Source organism: Hippoglossus stenolepis, chromosome 14, assembly GCF_022539355.2.
Source record: "Hippoglossus stenolepis isolate QCI-W04-F060 chromosome 14, HSTE1.2, whole genome shotgun sequence".
Taxonomy (NCBI): Eukaryota; Metazoa; Chordata; class Actinopteri; order Pleuronectiformes; family Pleuronectidae; genus Hippoglossus; species Hippoglossus stenolepis.
The window spans coordinates 14313627-14330449 of record NC_061496.1 but is presented as its reverse complement, the minus strand read 5'-3'; the positions used below and the strand labels follow the sequence as shown (position 1 = coordinate 14330449).

The 16823-nt window shown below is 43.0% G+C and overlaps 1 protein-coding gene across 1 annotated transcript; it reads right to left on the bottom strand.

Moving 5' to 3' along the window:
• Nucleotides 1-1579: 1579 nt before the first annotated feature.
• sin3b (SIN3 transcription regulator family member B) lies at nucleotides 1580-16808 on the bottom strand. Its single transcript, XM_047342888.1, has 20 exons — nucleotides 16253-16808; nucleotides 14384-14490; nucleotides 13749-13902; nucleotides 12192-12557; nucleotides 11766-11921; nucleotides 11187-11315; nucleotides 10909-10998; nucleotides 10623-10741; nucleotides 10097-10310; nucleotides 9300-9416; nucleotides 8937-9175; nucleotides 8248-8431; nucleotides 7204-7532; nucleotides 6376-6830; nucleotides 5340-5509; nucleotides 5076-5249; nucleotides 4427-4519; nucleotides 4215-4309; nucleotides 3036-3234; nucleotides 1580-2907 (listed from the first exon to the last, which is right to left on the bottom strand). Exons 1-20 carry the CDS (start codon nucleotides 16373-16375, stop codon nucleotides 2671-2673), a joined length of 3750 nt encoding a protein of 1249 aa, XP_047198844.1. The 5' UTR covers nucleotides 16376-16808; the 3' UTR covers nucleotides 1580-2670.
• Between the last annotated feature and the right edge of the window lie 15 nt (nucleotides 16809-16823).

Sequence of the window (16823 nt, the reverse complement as noted above, 5' to 3'; positions counted from 1 at the left end):
ATCAGTGTGTAAGGCGGATAATGGAAAACATTTTTAAGACTTTTAGAAACTCAACTCTATCTACTAAAGCCTTTTATAAGAACACTGATTTCAGACCTGCAGTTTATTTTTGTTGAGTTGTTTCCTTTGTGATTTTATTATTGCTTCTTATTTGTTGCCTATTATCTGTGCAGTACTTCTGACAGAGACAGAGAAACAAGGATGTTTCTCTGGTGGGCAGACTGAGTCTGACGCTGTTATCTTCATTGTGCCAACCAGGTTAAATGAATCATCCTGAGGAGCCTGGTAATCTCATTTCTTGGCAAAGAGGAGGCACCAACAAAATCAAAGGAGAACAAACTGTGGAACGTATCATCCACGAACCCTCATCATCCAAAACAAAATCCCAGCAGTCTTTTCCACTTTACAAGAAAAGCAGCTTGGAGTTTGGAAACAGCAGTTAAATAACAATCTCAGCAAAAGGTGAAATTAGGGTCAGGTCTGGGGCTTTCAGTTGTTGCACGAGCTTCCCCAGTCGACTGTATTTCGCTAAATAACTTTAAATCTAAATCTCTTTTTTACCAATGTAGAAAAGAAGTCCAAGACCTGTTCAGAAAACAAAGAATACAAACATTTACATGTCCCTGACATGTGGGAAGACTCCATGTGCTAAAGAAGATCCGGCGGTGGAACTGAAAGCTCCAGAGAAGCTACTGACTTAATGAGTGAGTTAATTGAAGGAAAACTGGAACTGCCATTAAACCAGGCACAATAACTTATAACGTGTACTACTACTTTTATGAAGCTCATCATAAGTCCTGCAAATGGACTGTCATGATTGTTTGGAAATTGTGTTAAATCTCAGTCCCAGTTTCACACAACTCAAAGTAACGTCTTTGCTTTGCTCGTTTTGTTTGATCAACAATCCAGGATCCAAAGAAATTGAGGTTAAATTAATGCTCAACAGAGAAAAACAGCAATCCTGACTTTAAAGTCGCAGTGTGTAGAGTTTAGTGACATCTAGTGGTGAAGTTGCATGTTGCAGCTGAATACCCCTCACCTCATCCTCCCCTTCCAAACATGACAGAGAACCTGTGGTAACCTTCAGTTTTCATAAACACTCAAAGGTTGTTTAGTTTGTCCAGTCTGGGCTACTACAAGAAACAAGGTGGCCTCCATAGAGAGGACCTCCCGATGTAAATATAAAGTATTTCAATATAAAGGGCCCATTCTAGGGTAAATAAAACAATGTGTATAAATTAGATGAAACGCACTTGTGAAAACATCAATAGGACTATTTTATATAAGATTTCTGTCAATAGATCCCTTTCATCTAAATCTTACACACTGGACCTTTAAGGAGCTGGAGCCAGCAATTTATCTGCATGTCTTTCTATTAAAAACAGCTATTGATAAATGTGTCCACTGGCCGTCTCCACACTTATTTACATTTTTAGAGACTGTCAGATCATTTTAAAAACTCTAGTTTGACATGTGGCAATTAGACAAACTTGATTTGTTATCAACACACAGTAAAACCAATGGATCAATTCTGGGAGCTGCGTCTTTATGAGCAAACAACCTGCCAGTCGACATCTAAGAAGGTCACAACTAGGTTGTTTATTTTATGATAACTGATACAGGATAAATGTTATACATTCTATTTTAACACTGATATTTTGCTTTTATTTTCAATGTCAGTATGCAAAAAAAAAAAAAAAAAAAGATGCAAAGTAAACATTTGGTGAAATCAGGAATATGATACATAATTTGACTGCTTCATCAATATTAAACCAATTATTTTTAAGGACTCCTTGTTACCCTGGTGATAACTCGTATCTCTACAACACAAAAAAGGGAAAAATAAAAGATACAAAAAAGAAACAGACTGCAAACATCAAGAGTTGGCCGACAGCAAACACTGTAAAGAACCACATGATCTTCAGATGTATCAATTAACTCGCGTAGATGCATATATAAAAATACAGGATCCCTGTTGTATATATATGCACATACAGTAATAATGCAATTACTGGAGTTGTAGAGCCTGTACTGGGCATACAAACAGACAAAATGAAGAGCTGGATACACATACATACACACGTTTACCGTTATCTCTCCATATAAACACGCATAAATCAACCAACAAGCAGAAGGCTCTCTGGCTTTAGAAGCTAAAAACTACACTTGACTTAAAAAAAGGAAAAAATAAACAAAAATAAACAGACATTCACATTTCTGAAACAAATGTCATGATCTCAGAACTCAGAACTTCTCGCCTGATCGACCGTCTCTGTCCATCAGTCCCATCGACTGCTGCTGCTGCTGTGTGCCACCAGAGGAGTCAGAAGGATGAGGAAAGACGATCTCCGTTTGTGCTGTCGTGTCCATCTCGGCCCGTCCATCGGGGCCGAGTTTTACTCCCACTGATTATTACTGCACTGTCTGTGTGTTGGTCCATTTCTCCACATCACTTCTCCTCTCACTCATTCACTCGGTTTTTCTGATAGTTTCTTCATCCATGAGTGGAAGTGAGTGAGCGAACATGTTGTGGAGAAGTGTGAATGCAGCTGTTCATGTCTGTGTTTAGTGTATAAATGTCCTGTAAGTCCATGCATTTACCTGTATGTATGTATGTGTGTGTGAGTGTGTGTGAGTGTGTGTACTGCACGTCCAACTCTACGCAGGCCTCTACGGTGAGGCCGGGGCTTTGCTACTGCTGTAATAAACTTGGTATCTGTTGACCGATTGCCCTTTCACCTCGGTCGACAGGCAGGTGGTCTTGCAGGGGATCATGTCCTCCTCCTCCTCGCCCATCAGCCAGTTCTGCACCGAGCGTTCAGCCGAGGCAGTCACGTTATCGGCCAGCCAGCCCTGGTGCCACTTGTCAAAGCGATCGTGCTGGGTCGCCGCCACTCTGTGCTGCGACTGTATAGAGAGAGGAAATATTTTCAGAGCATTGTCTATGAGACACCAAACAAGGAGAAAAAGCTGGACTTCACTCAGATTCACATTTCAAACTGAAATGTATGACATGAAAACAGATGCTACGCTACCTTCCGGGACTTGACCAGCGCTCCTCTGCGGTACATGTAGTCCTCAGAGTTCATGACAAACACCATCTTGTGAGTGTTGAGTTTAAAGCGACAGTCCAAACTGCCGGCGTTTTCCACGCCCAGCTGGCGGTGCCACTCTCTCCTGCAGCGCATCGCCTCCACCTGCCGCACCTGCCAGCGACGGAAACGCCGCAGGTTCCTACGAGAAAAGACACATTAGAGACATTTATCACATCTTGAAACTTTAGTTTGCACTACGATGTAGTAAAGTTATAGACCCTGTTAAACTTAACAAAAGTTGATGACAGTGGAGCTGTAACAGCATGACACTAAAGTCAGATACATGTCAAAACAGGTGATGCAGTTTTATGCACCACATCAAAGTGGTGCTAAGGCAGATGGCTTTTTTTAAATGCAGTTGTTAGAACATCATGAATAATATTAGAATATCTAAACAATTTAATTTGCAATCCCCATAATATCCCTGCACTCAAATATTCATGATTTGGGGGCTTTCGTCAAATTATATTCTGTATGACAAGGGTGCACAGGAAAATAAAATCCTGCAAAAGAGGTCTCGACTTTCTACAAACTTTCATTATTAAGTATTACAGCTGTTCGTATTTATTCATAATTTCATTCATTCTAACGTGGGAGGAGAGTTTATATTCAAACTGTGATGAACAGTTAGAATTCAAAACAGTCTAGAAGCACATCAGACCAACTGAGGTCGTTTGCCTAAGGATCCAGCAGAGGGCGCTTTCTGTAAACCTGACCTATTGAATGCTTTTTTGACCTGTCAGTAAAGTATGCCAGAAATGTTACGTTGTTTTGCAACAAAACTGAAGGACTTAAGCAAACAACACCAAAGCATCTGAGGAGTAGTGCGAGGAAGTGGTTTGTTTTCTACACTGAGGAAAGCAAAGTGAGCAACGTGGATTTTTTGAAAAAGTGACTAAGTGATTATTATACTAAAGTGTTTCAAGTGAGAAAACAATAAAGGAAACAGAGAAGAAGCCCAATAAGATGTGGTGCAAGTGTATGAATAGTTTGGTCACAAGTTCAGCTAATTAATTCAGACCCAATGTAATGATAGTAGCTGTGAGACAGTAAAGTACAACTTAAAAAGAGGATCGGTTTGATGTGGTCTAAACGTCAAATAGATGTGAAGTGTCATACCTGGGCAGAAATACAGGTTTGAAGAAGTAACCGTCTGCTTGTGAGCACAGACTAGACTCCGTTCCTACAAACTGCTCCATGTAGCTCGACAGGCACTGAGGGAGGAGGAGAGCAAGTTTCACGATGTTTGAAAGTTTAGTTCAACTTTAATCACATTATTCATTTCAAGTCAGAAAAACAAGTGTTTGCCCGGTTTGTAAACAGGCGTTTACCTGTACATCTAACGGGTCGTCAGCCTGGGCCTCCTCAGTGTCCAGCAGCTCAACGGTCATCGTCACATGACCCTTGTTTTGGATAAACATCACCTAAAGACGAAACAGTTCACAGAAACGTTAGTAAATCAATTGAAATAAACTCACCGCCGGAGAATAAAACCAGGGTTCATTTTTACACGGGAAAGATTCAAGTTGTTAAAATCTATAAACTGCTACAGCCTCAGACTAAGTATTTATTTATGTAAATAGTGACTTGGTCAGTGGGTAAGTTATATAAACTGTATGTGCCTGAACACCGTCTAACAACGTTAAAACCAACTACTTGGTATGCTGGAAAAACACTGAACACCTTGAGAAAAATGAAGAGGATGAGATCGGAACTGAAACTATTGAAAATGATTCACCTTTAGTAACGCAGCTCTATTTTTAAAATCATGATCATGATTCCTGAAAAGCATCCATTAGTGATGTGCTTTGATTTTGCCGTGCATTTAGCATTGTGAAAAATATGAGCAAGCCAGCCTATAAATGACTGGACATGTGCACACTCTATATCTCCACTGCAGAGAATTTGGTAAATATATGATAATATGTCAAAATGTCAGAGCCAAGTATATAAAACAGCACTATATTCATTTATGCCCACCTTGAAGCAGTTCTCCTCAGCCATGACTCTCTCAGCTTTCCACTGGTAGCTCGTCTCCCAAGCAGCTCTGACACACTGAGAGGAGAGGTTCCCCCCTGCTGCCCCCCGCTTCCTCTCAGCCAAGTAAAGATCAACCACCTGCAGACAAACCTCGTCGCTCACCAGGTGCTGCAGCTGAAGAATGACACGGTGGAGAGTTAGCGACAGCAGCAGCAGAGAAATGTGAAAGGAGACAACCTTGAAAAATAGTCAAATTTCCCTTACCTGTCGAATGATGTTGTGGATGACCTTGTCGATGGTGAAGCCGATGTAGGCGTGGATAGTGAACATCTCTCTCAGCGTGTCTTCGTACTGTGTGGAGTCCAGGTTTCCATCCAGCAGACTGCGCACCATGTCCAGGAAGGCTGGGTAATACTCCTCCAACTCCACCTCGCCTGGTAAGACAACATGCGATCACATTGTGTTTAATGTAGTCTTGACATGAGCAGTTTCCAGAGTTGATCTGTTGTCACAGCAGCGCTCTGACATGTTTTGGACAAACTATGCTCTTCTGTGGCATAAATACAAGGTATTTAGAGTGGTTTTAATAGGATGTTAATTCATTCAGACTGTTGCCTGATGTCTGCAGGAGAGCTGCAAAAAATAATCCATCCAAAGAAAATCAATCTGCAACTCTTCTGACTGATTAATCTCTCAAAGTAACGCTTCAGGCAAAAGACAACAAAACCAACATTTCATGGTTCCAGGTTCTCAAATGTAAGAATTTGGTTCTTTTCTTTGTCTTTTATTATCGTTATTAAATGTTTTTGGACGGACTAAACCTAAGTTGTACCTTGTAGTGAGGTCACCTTGTAATCAACGATAGTGTGACAGTAGTTTTTTTTAATGTTTTATAGTTTATAGACCTTCTCTGCAGAGTGTTTTAACAGCAGGTAAAAATATTTTTTTTTATAGAAATGGAGCAGGCTTTACACAACATATAAATTTTCTACATGTCTTGAATGACGTAGATACCAATCTTACACACCAGCTAAGACAACCAAACACAAACATTGAGCTGTTTCATGATGCCTCTCTACAGGTCTGGAATATTTTCAAACAAGCTGTTGCCCTCATAATATGGGATCATGTATTATGACTTTGATCATCATGAATCCTGGTATTGAATCCTGACACCACGAAAGGTCTAGAATAACAAACCCCACCTCCTACTCTGAGGTTACTTATCCTGTTGAATCCGATTGTGAGCCAACTTAAGTTTAACCGGTAAAACATTTCGAAAACCAGTGTCTGAACTTACTGGGCGGTTTGAGGCGGAGCTCCATGGCGAGGTCACATGCTTTTTCCCTCCGTCCCTCCGCCATCAGCAGCCTCTCTCTGCTCTGCTCAGCTCTGTGCTCCAGCAGCTGCCGCTCCGCCTGCCTGTACACCCGCAGCAGCCGCGAACACAGAGTCTGGTGCAGCCGCAAGAAGAAATACCAGTTGTTGTTGACGAAGAACAGGTTGTAGACACCGTCCAGCTCCTTCTGGTGCTCCGCTTCAGGGTCGCGCAGGTCCACCTTCTCCCCGGCTGTACCAGAGCCCATCTCCATAGGAGTAGATACAGGGGTGGATGTGGCAGTCCCTGCAGCCTGACTCATGCTACTGGAGGTGGTGGAGGCCTCTGGCTCCGCAGGTTGGGACGGGCTGCAGCGCCTTCGCCTGGACTCGCCATTGAGCTGCTGCTGGAGTTGTGTCTGGGGCTGTGGCTGGGCAGGTTGGGGTTGAGATTGACTACCTGTGGCTGGTGCTGCTCCTGAGGCATTGTTAGAATTACCATTTCCTCCTGCTCCTCCTGCTCCTAGCACTGGGACTGCTGCTGATCTACCCCTCTCTCCTCTTTCTCCTCTCTCTCCTCTCTCTCCTCTCTCTCCTCTCTCTCCCCTCTCCCCTGTCTCCCCTGTCTCCTCTCTCTCCCCTGTCTCCTCTCTCTCCCCTGTCTCCTCTCTCTCCCCTGTCTCCCCTGTCTCCCTGTCTCCTCTGTCTCCTCTCTCTCCCCTGTCTCCTCTTTCTCCTCTTTTCTCCTCTCTCTCCTCTCTCTCCTCTCTCTCCTCTCTCTCCCCTCTCTCCCCTCTCTCCTCTCTCTCCCCTCTCTCCTCTCTCTCCCCCTTCTCCCTCTCCTCCGTCTTCAGGCTCAGCCTCCTCATCTGTCCAGTCTTCAGTATCACTGAGCTCACCGCGGCGAGAGAAGAACAGGTCGGGGACAAAGTGCTGGATGATGCGCTTGATGTGGTCCTTGTCGTCTTTGTGGATGGTGGGCTGCCGTTTGACGTGGTAGATGATTAGTGAGGCGGCGTCCTCCAGGATCTGTTTGTCCTCATACGTGAAGACCATGTGAGGCTCGCTGGACGCGGCAGAACCAGAGCCGTTACGTCCCTGCTGGCCGATGCCACCTTCTTCTGTGCTCTGCTCCTGACGCTGATACACAGAAAGAAAAAAATCACAAAGATAAAGTTGAGAGAATTCAGAAGGAAACACTGCAACAGTCGGAGTTGTAAATTTAAATTTCACCGATTTTGATGAACAACTCTAATGGTGTTATTGACCAGAGAAACTGCTTACAAGGATGAAAAAAAAAGCAACATAAAAGGAAATGACAAAACACATGCTCGTTCTGTAGCTTTAAACTATATCACACAAAAACTCATCGGAAGATTGAGTAAAAGGGTTGATCTGAAAGATTTTTATGGATCTGATCAATTCTTGTGACTAAATCCTGGGTTAAGATTGTTATGTAATCTCCATTGTCGAGGATTAAATTACAATAAAAAGGAAACCAGAAAATAAGACATAACATTAATTTGCTGAGATGAATACTGGGTGTCAGCTTGTCCCATTCATCGCACACCACTGAACACCAGAACGAGGTCAATTCTTTCAAATTTGGCTTTTGTTTAGTCAGCTGTGTTTGAATGCATTCTTTCAAAATGTGAAGGGATCATATTTCAAATTATAAAAGGGGTTTTAAGTTACTGAAACTTAAAATACTTAAAATATAAAGAAAGATTGTATTTCTTATTGTGTCAGAGCTCTGGAATGGTTCAAGCTAGCCTAGAAAATATACAGGAAGGTCATGACCCTCCACACCTCATTATTATGGTGCTAAACCAGCAGAAACGAAGAGGGGTTTTACCTCATCATAGACGCTCTCAATCTCATTGAGAAGACTCTTTGACCGCAGGGCCTTCATGTCATTCTGTTTGAAGTTGACTCCTTGGTGGTCGAGGGACTTCAGGTAGGCCTTCTCGTACTGCTCCCTCCATATCTTATTGAAACCCTGTTGGGCCTCTCTCCACTCCTCTTCCTTGGCTTTCAACCTGTAGAGAACAACCACTTTATTGTAGATAGAACCCAGTCATGTTCATGAATGTGTCATGTTAATGTGTGCAAGTGCACTTCCAGGTGCCTGGTTTAAATACATACTTTTTTTTTTTTTAAGTTTTGCTATATGGTTTATGTTTTGAGGCAGGACCTACAAAGACCACTGCTGATTGATAGAAGCATCTTATTTCTTCTATCAGCAAACCAGCATTTACATCCTAATGTCACTGAGTTAAATCTCCCTGCTAGTTATGTAAATGTTTTTAACTGCAAACCTACACCTACAATTTCTACATTCAGTGTTGATGAATAGATAGAACAGTTCACCCTGTGTCTAATCAACATAAATTGGATGCAAATAAGGTGTGAAATAGGAGACAGTGTCAGGTGTCAGTGCAGATGAGACCAACAATAAACAAAAGGAGTTCGGTCTTAACATTTTTTTCATTAAATGTTAAACCAGGAGAAAATTTGACATAAAGAGAAAAAGACTGCCTTGACCTCTTGAGCACCACAGGCACAGCGGTGGCAGGACTCCTCTTCAGTCCCTCAATGATCTCAGGGGATTTATCGCCATAGATACGATACACAGCGCGACGCTGGATGACCTCAGAGGTGCCACCCAGGCAGTCGTCTAATCTGAATCGTTCCTGGTCCTCTGGTGAAAGGCGGGACAGCTTCTTCTGGACGCTCTCTAGCACCCGGATGGTGGCCAAGTTAGTCTCCAGAACCACATCCAACTAGGAGTGGAGAATTACAGACATAAAGTTTTTAGAAAGACGGTTTGTGCTTTATGTGTTAAAACTCATTATCTCTTCCTTTGAAAGACAGTATTTTGTGATGTTTAAACAAAAAGGTATGTACCTCAAATCTTTCATCCTCGCAGCGATGCAACTGCTCCTCATAAGGAGTTTTCTTCGAGCTGACGAAGGTGGAGTCCTCAGACCAGGAGGGGAACGACACCCACGTGTCATTCAACACCTATAATAAATGCATACATTAATGAATTATAATCAATGGGAAAAAACATTTTACAAGAAAAATATTTCATGATAAAAGACCATTCTATCATAACCTGTGAAGTTTTTGACCACAGGGAAATGTCTTTATGACTAGGTCCTTGTGTTGTTACCTCTGCAAAGGTGGTTATGTTTTTGCTCCTGTCCGTTTGTTTGTCAGCAGGATAAAAACTATTGAACAGATTTCCAAGAAATTTGGTAGAAGTATGGGAAATGTGCCTATCAAGTAGTAATAACATGTTTTAGCAGATCCAGGCTTGATTGAATTTAAGGGGACTGCTGGGCCTTGGCGAAAGTATTTGTGCACTGAGTGCCATTCTAGTTTGCATATGTGCAGATTTAGGAGTACGCACAAACACAAGCATGAGGGTGATTTGATGTAAATTATTTCACATTATTCCACTGAGCTACAAGTGGCGATAATGGCCTAGAAAAGGAGCAATACAAAAATAAAAGGGAATGAAGATGAAAACATGGATGTAAACAATGTTTGTTTCAAACTATCATGTTTGTTAGGCTTTAAGGATTCACACAGTGTGTTTTGGAAAAAAGAAAAAAATGTTTCTCAGACACTTCCAGAGGGAACCTTAGAGCAAAGCCCCAATCTAGTGATAACTCGTTGTGAAATGTATGTGGTCGTACCTCCTTGCACAGCGCAGTGCGCCCACTGCACTTAGGTTGCTGGTAGGTCTTGGGCAGGGCTCTATAGCTAGAACCCAGGCGCTTGCAGGAGGCATAATCCACCTCCCTGCCCCCTCCCCCCTCCATGTAGCGATCCGACAGCCCTGACACAGCATGAGAGAGCTCTTTGTCCCCGAGAAATGACTTGAACTGGGTGTACAGCTCAGGAAACTTCCTGGAAGGAGATGAAATCACAATTGACAGATAAATAAGAAGAAGAGCAGCTGACCAAGGAGCAAGTACTTCCCTTCAGAAAAAAACTGCCAAATTTGAATGTGACGTGGTTAATAGGACTTGAATAGTGCTCTTTTGATATAACCTCACAAATTCTTAAATGGACCTGAACATCAACACAAAACCAGACATTAGCATTCACATTTGTCCGGCTCTCTGCATCTGCTTTACGTATTAATATGCATCCACTTTTCTCATTTTACTCAATCATTTCAAAGATTTATCCAGCTCCATCATCTTTCCATCCACTTACCCCAGGAAAGGAGTAACTAGCTGAAGCAGCTCTGCTCCCGAAACTACTTCCTGGTTAAACAAGGCGATGCAGCGCAGGAAGTTCTCGTACACTTCCTGGCTTTTAAACAGGCGACGAACCTGAATGATGGGTGGGACGACAAAGAAATTAGACCAATCACATTATAGAAAGGTAAAGACAGTAATATAGGACAGAAGGGAAAAGGAAGTACAGTGGCAGGGGGGGGTCAAAGGAACAGTATGAAAAAGGAAATCCAGCATTGCTGCAGAGGAAAACGATGCCTCACCTTATCAAAGAAGGAGAATTCTCTTAAAACTCCGTGCTTGCCAACTGAAGCAAAGGACTGATCTTTGGTACAGGAATACTTCATTTTTTTCTACATGAAAAAGAAAACAAAAGCTTAATAATTTTCACATTTAAACACCACTTATCAAAGTTATTGTGGTTGAAGCCTTGAGATGATACATGATGATACAATATGTTGCTGAACCTTTTTGACTTCAAGGACATGTATATGTGCACTGGCACATTGCCCGGGGCAGGTACTCTAAATGGGGAATTTACCTTCAGCAGTGGGGACATGTGCTGCAGTAGGATGGGTCTGGGCCTCTTTTTGTTCTGTTTGGTTAACGCGTCGTCTTCCTCCGGCCTTTTCAGCTGCTCTTTCCCCCCCGTCAGTGAGCTCCCTGTGAACTACAGGAGAGGAGGCAAAAACACAGAAGTTGTGAAATCTATTAATAATACTTCTATAGACTAGGGCTGCAATTGACATCTGAAAAAAAAATAATTTGATGTATAAAGTATCTGGAAACGGTAAAGAAGACCCATTCAGCAGTTCAAAAGCAAAATATCTTCCATTTAATTTCACCGAGACAAAATATAGCAAATATTCCCATTTGAGTAGAAAACACCTGCAACACTTTTGCTTGAATTATGTCTGAAAGAAAGAAAAAAAATCACAACAGTTGCTAATTAATGGCCTGTCATTCAATTGACTCAATTAATGGAAAACACAATAACAAAAAAGATATTGTTGGTCTGGTCTAACGACTGAGTGCAAATTGGTTATGTCCTTTCTGTTCCTAGTTGTCATCCGTTTTAAAGGCAGAACATTAACTGTATGTCTTGTGCTGCTTTACTGACCAGTGATCTCTTGGCGTCAGGCAGGAATTGTCCAAACTCAGCCAGCAGGTCTTCTTGTCCCTTAAAGAGACTGGCGACTTTAGAAAACACCTCATCTTCCGTCATGCCGCTGCTGCCTCGGCTGCCTCGACTCTCCTTCACCTCCAGCTGTTCCTTCTAAAGAGTAGTAAGGGGGGGAAATGTGATCAGGTGAGGAATTAATCGTATTTAAAAACAAAAAAACATCGGAGACAGGTTAGTATTCTTTCATTGTCTTTCAAGTATAGACTGCTGTGGAAATGTAAACTTTTTCTACAAACCAACAATAATGAAGTGGAGTGGGACTGGAAAGTAATAAAACTGACAACTCCATTACAGAAAACTACTTTGCCTGTATTACATCTAAAAAAAAACAATGCAAGTCACCACCCTTTCCCTCTGAAGTACCTGATATGTGTGAAGAATCTCTAGGAAGGCTCTGTAGATCTCTGGGTGATCTAGAAAGCGGTTTTTGATCTTGTTTACGTAGCTGATGGCACTGTCAAACTCCACGGGGCTGGTCTCTGAGGCGGGTGGGGACACAGAAGAGGTGGTGGCCTGATTCTGACTCTCTCTGCTTGTCAGCGGAAGAGAGAGTCTGCTAGAGGGCTCTGTGGGTCCTGCTGAGGTTGAAGAGGGTAGAGACTCTGATGAGGCAGCCTTGACTTCGCTGGTCTGGGCGGGTCCAGCTTCAACGTTGGTGGCAGAGGCACTACCTGAGGTTGCGGGCACTGCAGGGGTGGTGAGACTCTTCCCCTGCTGGCCTGGGGATACCTGCACCGATGAAGGACAGACAAGAGGATGTTGAGCTACATAATTAGAAGAGCATTAAATAAGACATAACGTTGTTTACCTCAGTTAAGATTTAGAGAAGAAAATTTGAAAGTAAATGCAAACGCATATGGTGGATAAAATTTGGAGGCGGACACACTACTGTTTCAGTGGGTGTGTCCTAAGTCACTATATTATAAGACTCTAGTCTGTCATTTTTGCAACTCTCCTAAAACCCAATGATAAAACTACAAATTCTTTGAGGCGAATAAAATATGCATTTCATCTTTGTTTGGCCCCATCAGTGCACAAATGAAACACTCAGACAAAATGGCTGTCGGTAAACATGGTGTTACTGAAAGGAAACAGGGAGTGATTGTTTCCCTGTAATTTCTTATTGAGAAGCTTCAAGTTCCATAATTATTTTGTATACTATAAAACATACCCTCCTTGTGTTACACAAGCTCAGAGCACCTTACTTTAACTGCACCAGGCTCAAAAACAGAATGCTTAGCAGGTTTGGGTCTGGCTCGGGTAGTTTACTCTCGGGTCTGGACGGGTTTAAACAACAAAAACTACAACACGTTGCTTAAACAATACATAAACAAAATATAAAAACCAAGATAAGACTGAATTTGCACTGAAACAAATATCTTTAAATCGGAGCCCCTAATCAGTTTGGAATTACAGGGCATCAAATCTTTGTATTCGATTCTAGACACGAATAGGTGTATTAAACTGTCTACAAGGAATAACGCTCTAACCTGACTGACATTAGTTATATATACACAACTCAGCATGGCATATTTCCTATCCTTTCAAACCTTGGAATCTTAACTAAAACCTTAAATTTGGTTGCAAATCATTTGTTGCTTTAAATCAAGTTCAAGACCAGGAGGAACTCCAATGGTTGAATAAAAATATCAAAGAATCTCTTCTGGTCTTGATCATTTCTGTAAAACTGACAAATTAGCTACTTTGTTTTGGTGTGAAGCCTTCGTCACAGCAATATCAGTTCTTCTGAGGTAGAGAATAGGGGGAACTTGTTTCCTCTCAGGAATTTAAAAGTTCTGTTGGTTTTTCAGTGCACATAAATTTGTTGTGATGGGCCTGCTGACATTTTTATAGTTATAACATAAATAAAGCACGAGCTGTGAGAATTTATCACCATCAGCTGTGAGGAGAGAGTCTCACCTGTGTAGAGAACGGAGACTGGAGGAAAGCCATCCCATTCTTGGGGACCTCTATCCGATACCCTGGTGGGAGGAAGGCATTGAAGCCCAACACTAAGTCTGGGTGTCCATGGAAGAGCTGTGACACACGGTTTATCACCCCTGGTGTGTCAATGCTATTCAAGAGAAAAGGGAGAAAAATACATTTTAGAAACAGAGTAGTAACCAGAGGCAAATAAAGATTAGCTTCCTCTCGCATGTGCTTCAGAACGACAATGATCTCTTAATCAATGAGACTTGCAGCGTAGTAAGGAGCACAGTTGAATCGCTAATTATAAATTCTGTCATCCCACACATTTTACACTTCAAGATAATACAAACGATTGCCTCATTACAGCAGGAAGCTATCTGCCATTTCTCACTTATTGATAAAAGCTCTAAAATGTGTGGTTAATCCCTGGGTACTAATGTTTTGAAAACTAATCAAATTCTTCACGCAAACTCCACCATCAACATCTCATGGGCCATCTCATGAAAAATGTAAAACTAAAACTGAATAACTTCTGGCACTCTTGGGACTAATAGTGGGCGTGTAACATCAGTTTTCAAGTGCCCCGCTTTATATTAGACTCGTATGTTCTTTGTTTGCATAAATACCTCTGCGACTTGAATTCTTTCATGATGTCGAGAAACTTGTTGTATATGCCGGGGTCATTCGCAAACCGTATTTTGACTTGGTCCAGATATGACAAGGCATCTTCAACCTAAAGAGAGTGGGGGGGAAAAAAACAAGAGATCATCAGTCAAGGCTCCCTTGGTTTTTACAAAATCATTTTCTAGGACCTTTCCAGACAGTTCACTCAAATTCGCCTTCGAAGCAGTTCTGAGAGTGTAGACGGGAATTGAGAAGGTTGACTCCAAACTTGTGCTACCGGCTAGTTGACATAATAGATTATGTCATCACAGAAGCGAAAAAAAGTGGTGTTACAGTTTCGCTTGTTAAATGAAAAAAAAGGTTTGTTTATGGAGGTGGTCCATGAAAGGGGCTAAATAATAACAATGATGATTATTTCCAGGATTTCAATCCAATTCCAGATTATTTCCACGACTGGAGGAGGACTCTCTAAATGTCTAGGTTTTCCAGGATGTGTGTGAACCCTGTCAATGCAGAGTAAACATTCTCCTGTGTAATTGAGTAGGAAGTAGGATCTAAAATCCTTGCTTGCAAATCATTTGTATCCTCACATAAAATTCAGGAAAAGGAGCCACTCCGATGGTAAAATTCCCAAATATTTTACATATTTGATTACTACAATGGCTGCTCTGGTACCGTCTAAATGTCCAGGTTTTCCAGGGTGTGTGTGTGTGTGTGTGAACCCTGTCAATGCAGCACAGAGTGTGATCAGCCTCATGTGGAGTTGATGAAGTAGCAACTTCCAGAGATAATAGAGCAATCAGATGGTTTAACATGTTTTCACAGGACAATGGCTTGTCCCCGTGTCTGTCCTACACTGTGTCTCCCTAACAGAGCACATACAAGGAAACGCTGCCATCACACTTCAAGCGGTGCATGTACACACACACACAAAAAAAAAAAATCATACATTTGATCGCTCCGAGTGGACATTTTGTGCGTGAAGTTATATAAACAGGCGATGTTTGCTTTGTCCATTGTCAGCTGGAGTGCTTGGTTTACAAATGCACTAGTTCGCCGTACAGGCTGTACTCCTGCCGCCGCTAGATAAATAAATAAAACGGATGAACACAAGGAGACGTCGGGCTGCTTTTGTTCACGGGACCATGTTTTTCCTTTAGTCCCAACCTGCTTTCGCTGGGTTCAGCTCGCGACAAACGACACGAAGCGTTGTTCGGGAAAATAATCCACATCCACACACACACACAGGGGCTGAAGCTAACATTAGCCAACTGGCGATAATAACTCCACCAACACTTGCAACACCTCGCCACATTTACGTTTACACAATACGGTGGGTCGGTCGCAGCTGGCGTCTGACTTTGCAGCAAAACGACTAAAAACCACCGTATTCAAACAGTGCGACAACAAAAGAAGCCGCTAACGAAGTGAAGTAGCCGTTTCTCCGCTAGCCTGGCTGACGTCCCCCACTTTGTTCAGGGTGGCTGAGGGAGAGAGAGAGAAAAAAAAGAAAAAAGACGAACAAGGAGGAACTTCCCACAAGCAGGGTCTGAGTTAGCGTTCGCTCACAGCGGCTGTTACTGACAATCGTAAATAACAAAACACCCGCTAACTGTGCGGCTCCACGGTCACTCCGAGATCCTCCATTAGCCTCCACATTTCACCCCGAGCCCCAGTGTTTGGGCTGTTTGGCGATGAATTACTTTTAACAGGCCAGCGAGCTAACGGAGCTAGCCAGCCGTTCCTTTCACTACTCTCTGCGCCGAGGGAGGAAAAAAGCCTCACATCACAACGCAGCGATCCGACCCACAAAATGGTTGTGACTCCGAGGGGACTTTTCCCTCCCGTGTCGTGTCCGCTTGCCTTCTTACCTTCAGCTTCTGGAAGTGCTGCTGCTGCTGCTGCTGCTGCACTTGCTTTTGTGTCACCACGTAAGGCTTGTCTTGAATTTGGTTTATTTGCTTCGCGGTGCTGTGCGCCTGAAGCTTCGCCATTATCCCGGCGACGGGGAGGCTCCGGAGCCGCGACCACAACTTGAGAGGGAAGCTCCCGCTGTTGTTACCTCCAGTTGTTGGCTAGCCGACAAACCTTCCTCTGGGTCGGGGAGCCAGGCTGCCTGCCCGCCTGCCAGCCAGCGAGCAGCCCTCTACTTTGCCTGGCTGGACAGTGTCGGCTCCTCGGCGGCGCAGGGGGAAGGACGGACGGAGCGCGGTGGAGGGGGATGACAGACGAGCTGCTACTCGCCGCGACTCGGAGCCCACATCGCCGTCGAATTGGAGCGAGCCGAGGCGAGAAGTGCAGGGGAACGAGCGGCGGGGACAATGGTTGGCGTTGGTCGTTTTTAAAATAACTATCGCCTGTCTCTTTAAATTCGGCGGCAGCGGTCTGTTCGAGGCGTCCGGAAGCCAGAGTAGGAGTGAGAAACTGAAAAAAAGTGAAAAA